The sequence below is a fragment of the Brachyistius frenatus genome, unplaced genomic scaffold (assembly GCF_029030835.1).
Source record: "Brachyistius frenatus isolate BFR_SWC_R1_liver_20210118 unplaced genomic scaffold, ASM2903083v1 Contig_37, whole genome shotgun sequence".
NCBI classification, from domain to species: domain Eukaryota; kingdom Metazoa; phylum Chordata; class Actinopteri; family Embiotocidae; genus Brachyistius; species Brachyistius frenatus.
In genome coordinates, this window is record NW_027210636.1 from 2,602,429 (window position 1) to 2,612,816 (window position 10,388).

Consider the following 10,388-nt stretch of genomic DNA (forward strand, 5'->3'; position numbering starts at 1 on the left):
ACTATGATGCTGCTGGTGATGTCGACGTGTTTAGCGCCTGACGTCATGTTACAGAGCACACAGCTGGTCTGACTTGACAGTGAAGCTGGGTGCAACACACCACATTCCACCACCAGAGGGCGATGTAGCAATGCATTTCAAACCAGTGGGGAAAAAGAATCAAGTACAAAAATGCAATAGAGAATATCACTTCTATATGCGAGACGGGACACTTAATCAATCCAAGTCATTTTGATTTATCATAGTAGGAAGAAAGCAGGTGTTACTAAAAGTATTAACAATAACTCGTCATCAATAACGCATCGTTCCAGTGTCAAAATAAAAGCCACGGCTGCATTATAATGGGAAACACCAAGAAGCTCAAACTAAAACAGCTGCACGCAATTAAGTGACTTATTTTATCATTCACACCCATGCTTTTGTCTTTGGGACCCACGGTGCTCATTTTGTACAAATTGTCAATTAGAAAATCTATTAAAATATATTCTCATTCAGACCACAAGAGGGCAGAATTCTTTACAAATTTGGATCTGGTACCACAAACATTTATGATAACATTTATCAGAAACAGCAATAATTATAACGTTTATCAAACCAGCCTGATAGTTACAGTGTGTTTTGAACAATAATTTACACTTTGCTTGAATTGTAAAAGTTTTCCCAACTTTTGGTGTTGCAGTGATTTGTCTTCAACCTGAAAAAGTATTTCCGAGAACTGATTTGAAATATATATTTTATATTTTACATATAATATTAAAATTCAAACCTGGCAGCTTTCCAGAGTTGGTCCAAGCCATCTGCTTTAAACACCAATCAGCATGGGTGAGACATCTGTTGAATAAAGGAAGTTTTAAATTGCCTGTGACTAAAACGGTGTTAATCATTCTTTTCCTCTCAGATCCTTCACGAAATGAAAAGCATAAAGAACCAGTATAATTATGTATAACTACAAGGTATTTGAGGACAGAATAGTCAGAGATGTGTATTGTGCTAAAGTTAAAATTTGTCACTTCAACAAGCCGATTTCCTCAGCTGAACCTTGACACACGGACGTTGAAAGCTTCTGAGAAAATCATATAAATTTAAGTCTTCATCTCGTGTCATATCAATTCAGTGAACAGCACAATGGTACAAGTGTGGGAACTGTGACGGGTGGGGGAAAAAAGCAGCCACATCTTGATCGAAGCCTCTTCACCTTGAATTATCCAATCAGATGACGAGGTACTTGTTTGAATGCGTCGGATGTTAGGGCCACACAATCAAAAAGCATTGTGCTGATTGCCCCGTTCTTACCGTGGTGTATACCTGCCATGTCGGTGCATGAAATAAACATGTTGCTGATTGCCTTTTGTTTGCCGGCTTCCTATTTGGGGGGAAAAGTCCCACAAAGTCTTCCGTTGGAAACGTCGCACCATTTCTCCACGACTGACAAGAGATTTCTGTGTTTACGTAATTAACTAAAATTCTGCATTGAGAGCTCTTCTACAAATCAAACAGAATAACCAACTGATTTCTTTATTCACAACCCTAACTGCTGTTAACTTGGAGGAACGATTTAATCCTCGCATATCAACGGAAAACAAAACAAAAGCAAAGGCGACAGAAGGAATATTAAGTCGGTTTCAAACGCGCATCTACCAGCAGCTGTTTGACAGACAGTTTGTTCTGTTAAAGAATTCAGTGTCGTGTTCAAATTGTTTAAGCAGGTGAAGAGGTTTCAGAAGTCATTTAAATAATATTTGCTAATGAGATCACATAAAATGTGAATTATATACAATTCATCTCCTCTCTGTAGATGTTGTCGCTGCCGACTGTTACAGGGGGGAATAGAAGCTAGATTCCTCCATGTCTTTATTATGTACGGTCACTGATATTTCATATGGGGGACAGAGAATCTTTACAACACCGAATAAGGGAAATTATTCTAATAAAACAAAACATTATGGTCCGCAAAATTGACCAGAAGTAAAGTCAAATACTCTGCTGCTTTTGAACATTATGAACTGCCTGGATGAATGCAAGAGGAAAGTACTGTATATTCTCTATTCCTTTGTATGTCATAGTTGATGTAATATGAACTTTGGAAAGAGGAGGAACTAAAAACTGGCGATTTATAAAAAAAAGTGTTTTTTTTTTTAAAAAAGGTGTTTATTTTCTCTGATTATTAAAGGTTAGGTAAGGCAGAAGCACGCTAATGAGGATGGAAACCTGCGCTGACGTGGCATGAATCCCGTCAGCCTTATACTGGATGCACAAATTAAGCGTAAAAGAACCAATGGAAAAACAAAGTGTACATCCCCAATACACATCTAACAAGTTCTCCTCTCTGAATCATGATTGAAATCTTTCCGTTTGATTGACAGACTGAACATGGACCCCTAAGCAACAGTCAATCTTCATAATTGCTGCCCTTCAACAGCTGCCTGGCCGGCATCGGCTGAAGAGTGGCTCGACGAGCACGGAGCAGAAAATTAGGTTTAATATCAGCAAGAAAAGTTAATAAGTTACCGAAGTCAAATCGGGTGCTACTTGGATGATGAACTGGTACGAAGGCATCACACAATGCTGCAACACCAGCCTGGTCATATCTCCGTCCTCTGTTACCGGCTCTGGAGGCATGGTGAAGTCGTCGTCCATGTGCTCATCTGACATGCTCAGCAACTGCAAGAAAAAACATTCAAGTAAAAAAAAAAAAAAAAAAAAAAAATGCATGAAATTTGATCCCTCTGCTACCGAATATGTGTCTGCTATAGGATTACTGGTGAGTTCACAGTATTACTGTACACTGTATTGATTTTTAGTAGTGATTAAACTATGCATAAAAGATGCCCTTATCCATCCTTCTTAAAAAAAAAAAAAAAACAGTTTCATCAAAATATACCTTATGTTTTCACATGTCGTCAGACAGCTGTGACAGAATTGAAAGTTTGTAGTTACTGCCTCCAATCTAATAAATTATTATAATAATAAACAACAGTTTATCAGTCCATCCTTTTGGACCACTTTGAGCATGATCCATGTCTTCAGGGACAGGCCTGGCAATTGTCTGCTTCCTACCCCAAAAGACAAAATGAACCTCAAATTAGATTTGATAATGTGTCCTCTTCTTTTGTGGAGTACCGCAAAGCTTAATAACAGGTCCAATTATATTTTCCCTGCACATCCTTCCTCTCTGGGGTCTATGCTTCTATTTATATTCTGATGATACATCGTTGTACCTCCAGATGAATCCCAGTGCTCCACTTAGTAGCACTTTCCTTCGCTGTGTTGAGTATGCAAGTCCCTGGATGGCAAAAAAAAAGAAAAAAGCTTCCTTCAGCTAAACAAGAAAAAAGAAAAAAAACACAACTTCGGTCCTGCAGCTCACTAAGCAACCACAATTTATACCTTCCGGTCCTCTGTCAGTGAATGTCAAGCGAAAGAACATTTTTGAATTAGTGAATAAAGTCATTTAATTTTAAGGCTGTAGGATTATATTACCCATCTGTACCGCTTGCTTAAATTCAACAGGAAAACAAAACCAAGTAAAAAAAGTTTAGAGAACAGTGGACAGATGACAGGTTCAACTTCTTTAGACCACGGTCAATATAACCACCACAGCTAAATAAAGAGCTCGCCGTCCAACTCAAATGCTGAAAAAAAGAAAAGAAAAGAAAGTTATTTAATATGATTTTACTAACTCTTGACAGAAAACTTGGCGCATGTTTGCCAATCAGACGCCTCGTCAGACACACCACTATTACAAACAAGACACTTCACAGGAATCCATATTGAATCCAAGAAAAAAATAAAAAAAAAAAAATAAAAGTAAGCACCTGCATCGACAGAAGAGGCATATAATGCTACTTTAAAGATAACCTTTAATTTGTCGATATTGACCGGGTGCTGAAGAAGCTCAGCAGCACTTTCTGTATGACGCAAGTGATTCAACACTTCCTGGGAGAGCGTTCTCTGGTAATGGTGGAGGAGAATGAAACACATGCAAAAGGGATTTTTCATAGCTTTGCATCCCCAAAATGGATTGCGTTAATGGTATTATTTGTTGTTGATGATGACTACGATGATGAATAAATGTTGAGGTAGTCATTATTACATGTTCTATGCCTGAAAAAAAAGCTGTGCTACTAGTTTTTCTTAAGGCACCAAAACCTGCAGATGAGTCGAGGGTCACGTGTAGATGCAGCAACAGATGGAGGGGATGAATTTTTTACGACTGAAAAGTACAACTGCGCACTGAAGTTTACTTTGCTTGGCACCTAAAGCGCCTAATGGTTTTCCAGCAGCCTACTTGAAAGACTAAAATGCATGACGGCCTTTCAGGTCCACTTCTGTTGGAGAAGCTTTTTATGTTTTTCTCTGTTAGTCTCTGAGAAGCAGGCAAAAGTATGCCTGTTGGGCAAGATGGAGTCACTCAAAAGGTTTTTGAAGGTATACGAGGCTTCTTTGAGCTGTATGTAAACAGAACGAAGAGGGTTAGGGTTCAGTGACGGCGCTCTTTGCGATCCTGCCAATAGTTGGCGCTGCTGAAGTTAAGCAAACATTTTCTTGGGAGTGGAACATTAGTCCCGATCTCGTGCACATCACTGAGCAAAAATAAACAAAAACGAGGCTTCAGTGTCTCCTTTGTTGGAAGTTGCAGTAAGTTGGGGAGAAAGTTGAATCTTTGTCAGCAGGCTACTTTTTGAGTGATGGTTTGCGAACGCGTAAATGGAAACAATTAAGGGCCTCTGCTGCGTATGTTGTGAACCACACTGTAGTTTATGGTTCATATCAAACATAGATGTTGAATCTGGCACATGATAATCCTCGTGCTGCTCACGTCGATTTTTTTTTTTTTTGGGGCACGCTATTTTAAGTGTTGTCACACATATCATGTAGCTGGGGAAACCAAACCATACTATTATACACTGCATCCAATTCCTGTAGTGTGCAAGTCATTTCAGTGTGTTTTGGTTGATTGTATAGAGACACTTCTTCCTTCAAAATTTGGCAATAACTTTTTTAGGACGGTGAAGTGTGCAATAATTTCCCAGAGATGTTAATAACGCGCAAGATCCCAATTCCTGGTGTTGTAAACAAAGTTCTTCTCAGTTCAAAGTTCTGGGGCAGGTGAGGCTGCTGAGACCTCTGTGGCGCTGAAGTTGCTGCTTTGCATGTCAGTCTTGAAGCTGGAAAAGTCCGAGGGGGAGCTGTCCGGCCCTGAAATAACTGACCGGGTTTTGTCTGTGCCCTCAACTAAAAAGGAGAGTTGTCAAACTCTCATCCGTCTGAGCCTCAGCACTCAGGCTTGATTGAGTTAACCGGATCGCTGTTTGATGATGTTCCTTCTCAGAAAAAATGTCGTTGATGTGGGTGACTCACGACCTTTTAAACAGCATCCTTACCGAGGGAATCAGGACAAGTGTTGCCGTCTTAAGCAGTTTTTTGTCTTTTTGATCGGTCCGGCAGCCCAGTTTCCACAGCTCTAATTATTTTCATTTCAGCCAGCGTATCAGCCTTTTGTTAACATGTGGTGAACTGCGGTAAATGCTTTTGCTGTTCATTGTTTACCAATAAATTTAATGTTTTATCTGTTTTAATTATGTTGGACCTCTTTAACAGACACAATGGCAAGACTACAAAATGAAAAATACAAAAAAACAACACTCACATCATCCACTCTCCATAGGTCACTGCCGAGGACTTCAGTCTGACCATAAGTGATTGCATTCTTTAGAAAATCAGCCCCACTGCCATCATCCTACAAAATAGAAAATAACTCTAATCAACATTTCAAAATGAGTGGCAGGTTGTCCTTGAAAACAACAGATTTGTCCTTCGAAAAAGTCACACTGACTGAAGTACTTACGCTGTCAGTGTCCTGCAAAACTGCAACAAGCAATCGAATGTATTCCGCCGCAGCTTTAAGTGTGTCCACTTTACTGGGCTTTCGATCAGGCCTCATCAGTGGCACCATGCGTTTCAAGCGGGAGAACATGGTATTCAAGTTCCTGATCTGTGCAGAAAAGAGGCTCTAATCAACTCTGAGAGACCGACGACGGGATCATTGCGAAATCCTTCAACTGTGATGCAACCTGAATTTAAGGTAGGTATGTAGGTAGGTAGTTACTTTATTAATCCCCAAGGGGAATTTTTTCGCTACAGCAGCGTTTATAGATACAGGAAAGCAATAAAATAACAGAAAAAAACATTAAATATATAAATGCACAATATATACAGTGTATATATATATTATTTTTTTCATATTTAAACAAACAAGAAACACAGACAACAGTGTTATTGTTGTGTGATGGATTTTTGCCAGAGGTGAGTCATTGTACAATCTTATTGCAGTAAGCAAAACACGCACATGATGCTGATGATGAAACAGGACCTGAAGCGGGCACAATTTACATAATTTTGAAATCCACAGGCAGCAATTTAAGCTCTGTATCGACACAACCCAGCAGAAAATGCAAAGAGAAGAAATGGAGAACTGAAGTGTGCATATTTGCACTCATTAAATGATAACATTATCAACACCACCAGTACTTTTTTTTTTTTTACTCAAAAGTAGTCATGATATTACAAACATCCTGAAAGCTCGTGCGGAGAATTTCTTTGACTACTTTTGCATTCACAATCTGCTTTCCATTACCACCGATCAATATCAACAGTTGCGTGTTGGTCCAGTCCAATTATAATAAACGGGAAAGACTCGGCATACGCAAAAGAGAAGATATGATACTTTTTTTTTTCTTTCTAAACCGTATCGAATACCTGCTGTTGCTTGTGAGCACAGCTGCTCTAAAAAGTGCAAGCTGTTATTTGATATATATATATATATATACAGATGTGTTACTAACACATCACAAAAACTTCAGGAAGGCAGCAGCTTCCATCAGCCAGCAAAAAACCATCACTGCACACACACACAACTGCAGCATGTATGGTGTCACAACAATTATAAACAATGCGTTTGCACCATCATCCGAACAACTGCAGTGCAGCCACGCTGCTGCAATCATAAATCCCAGGTAAACTCCCATCTCTGGCAGCAGTCAGTGTGCCAGCTGATGAGCCAGCTCCTCTAGTTTCCTTTTCAAATGCAAACGAAACGACACATCCTGCTGCGATCCCACTATAATACACGACACTGCGGATCAAAAGAAGTTATTGTGAGATAAAAAGCAAAAGCAGACCTCGAATATATTCCACTGCAATAACAACACCACCACCGAGCTCACGCATGCTCGGCATAACAACGGGGGTTCAAAGAGTTGCTGTGTTTAAGAGACTCCACGTGCCAAACTGCGTTTACAAATCGTATCATTTAACAGCTTTACTCTCGCTGCCAATCATGAAACTTTTAAAACAGTACATAGGCCTGTGTTTTTACCCTGGGGTAAATTCGGCGTATTTATCAATCACGTGGTACCAATGTTGATTAAAAAAATTTAAAAAATAAAATAAAATAAACTGGTATGAACTTGCGAAAAAAACAACAACAACAACAACAACCACCTCAAGGCTGACGTGTATTACTGTTGTGTTGCAGCCGGTGGAGATAATAGTCGGTGTGTTAAATATAATAACCGCAATTTCCATAAAGTTTTGACAGAGTTAATATCCCGCTGCATTTTAGGATTTAAAAACGGGAGAGGGAGGGACAGCTAAGCTACATGCTAATGTTAGCCGAAAGAGTTCCGGGTGAAACCGACTCGGAGAGAACATTTAGCCGACATTCGTGGTTCATTTTTTTACAATTAAAACTCACCCTCAGTCGCTCCTTGGCGTTGACTAATTCCCTCTTTTTCACAGTTTCGCGGAAGTCCTCGGCGACGAAGTACGAGCCTTCCCTCCCTCGCCTGTACTTCTCGATGTTGCTGTACACCGGGAGGGCCGACACGCCGTTCAACCGCTTCAAGATGTCGCCCATCGATTCCTCCTCCGGGACCTTCATCGTTAACGAGGAACCACGTGTTCATATAACTTTTTATTTTATTTTATTTTATTCTTCTTCTTTTTTTTTTTTTTTTTTTGATACCCCGCCGTGGTCCCGCGTAAATATGTCAAGTTAAAGAGGACTTCCGGCAGGGCGGAAGTCGCAACACCTGTGTTTAATTAGGCCTCCGGCAGCCACCTGAGCCTGTCAATCAAAAACTCCACAAAAAAAACAATTGAGGTGGGACTCCCACCTGCAAGTCAGGTGTGATTCACCTGTGTCAAAAAAAACAGAAAAGTTCAGAACTAAAGCTCCAGGGATTGGTTCATGTAAGTACGTTTGCGGTTAGCTCACAGAAAATAGTTTTGTTTGTCTGTTTTTAAACATAAAGCAAATCAACAACCGGCTGTGCAAGTCATTTATCTGTCTCTTTCAGTATTGGTTCTATATTTGGTTGGCCTTGATCCTTCTATTATCTAATGGCCTTCACAAGAAGGATTCAAAAAGGCATTCAGCTTGTTCAGGCAAGCTCTTTTCACACTGAATTTTCTATGATTTTCAATATTACTTTGCTTAGTTTCTACCTTGGAAACATTCTACGCATTTAAATCAGTTCAAGGAAAACATGAACATTGAATAGAGAATGAAAAAACTAAAATGCAAGTATGAGAAAAGGGAGGGAAGTTTTTTTTAGTTAGTTCCAAAACCTTGAACATCTTGCATTCAAATTAGAAAAATATGTTGTTTTGATCTTTTTTTGTTGTTGCCATATTTGGATTTTGTATACAAATTATTTTCTCCACATCTTAATGTAAAATTAACCTCTTAACTTGCAAAACATTCTCGGGATATGAATTAAGTAAATAGAAATATCATAACTAAGAGTTTTAGTTTAATTCTGCTTATATTAATGAACTTTTTGAGAACATAATTTTGACCTTCGTGGCGTAATAGTGCTAAAGGCAAAGTTTGTTATTGGCCAAACTTTATAAAATCATTTTATTTGACCTCTAATAAATGTTTCCATAGCCTCTTAGGTATTTCAGTTGGAACTTTAACCCGTTCCCTTTGTGCAGAAGCTTCCAGCTCACTGATATTCTTTGGTTTCTGTGTTGCCAGGACTTTCTTTAAATCTTACCAAAGATTTTCAGTGGGAGTCATACCCAAAGGACTGGCATGGCCATAACGATTCCTCAGTCAGGCTTTTGGTTGACTTGGTCATGTGCTTGGGATCGTTGTTTTGTTGGAAAGTCCATGCTTCACTTTACACACTGAGGACCTCAGATTTTTCCTTTATAGTTTACAAAGTCAAACAAAGTTTGTGAGATGAAGGGGAATTAACAAACCAGCCCATAATTCAAGTCATGTTAAATACTGTAATTTGATATTTATCCTCCACTGAAAACGTTTTTGTCTGTTTTCTTTTTAGACATTCGATAAACTTCCACAGAGAACAACGATTCTATCAGTACAAATTTAAAAACAAATTTAATATAGACATTTTAGGCTAATTATGAGATAAATATTTCTATTTAGTGTATTTATGATGTAAATTTTCTATTTAATACAAACCGAATTCACACCAATATCACACTTATTTTTCCAGAAATAATTACACATTACAAAGAATTATAATTTTTTTTGTGTTCACAGCCACACAAAAGAATATGAAAATAACAAATTGCTTTGCAGTTCAATGCCCTGCCTGCTGATCATTTCAGTTTAGTTTCATTTAATAGTTTTTAATTAAATTTTACTACCTCTATTTTTGATTTGTCATTTGTATTGCTTTGCCCTGTACCTGTAGATGCTGCTCTAGTGTAAAAAAAAAAAAAAAAAAAAAAATCCCTTTGAGGGATTAATCAAGTATCTCTCTCTCTCTCTCTCTCTCTCTCTCTCTCTCTCTCTCTCTCTCTCTCATCCATCCATCTATTTTCCATTTAATCTAAAATGTTCTTGTCACGTAGCAGCTTTTTTTTTTTCCCTTCTTCTTGTTAGCCTGCAGCCACCCACAGTGACCAAACATAGCCTAACTTTAACCCTCGGGTTACACATGGTTATTCATTGGATATCTGGATCATTGCCTCTTTCACCAGGAGGGCTTTCAATTGTGTGCACATGAAGATTACTGCCACAGATACACAGATACTATGTCAACAAGTTGTGTCTGCTTGACCTGTTCCTTTGATAAGGAATGATGGGTGGGCGCAGCATTTTTGAGGAGTGTAATCACCTATGTCAAGGGGATTGTGTTGCCGGTAAAACAGCATTAATTCTCTCTTTTTTTGTTTTTGCACAAACAGCATCATTAACACCCGCACATGACAACACATAATCTGCCAGAAAACCTGAGCATCATAAAGGCCAAAAAAACGGCATGCAAAAAACATAATTTGGGAAATTGATAACGGACATAAAGTGTAAGTGCAAAATGCTGCTTGGAACAAACGGTTTGATGCCTCTT

The 10,388-nt window shown here is 38.7% G+C and overlaps 2 protein-coding genes across 2 annotated transcripts in view; one reads left to right on the top strand and one right to left on the bottom strand.

Annotated features, from left to right (window-relative positions):
• Positions 1-10,388, top strand: part of LOC138622685 (zinc finger protein 703-like) — a 282,664-nt gene that overhangs the window by 146,012 nt on the left and 126,264 nt on the right. The gene's annotated exons all lie outside the window — the stretch shown is intronic.
• Positions 767-7,942, bottom strand: figla (folliculogenesis specific bHLH transcription factor). The gene is made up of 5 exons (XM_069701656.1): positions 7,757-7,942; positions 5,849-5,995; positions 5,651-5,740; positions 2,509-2,661; positions 767-831 (listed from the first exon to the last, which is right to left on the bottom strand). Exons 1-5 carry the CDS (start codon positions 7,940-7,942, stop codon positions 814-816), a joined length of 594 nt encoding a protein of 197 aa, XP_069557757.1. The 3' UTR covers positions 767-813.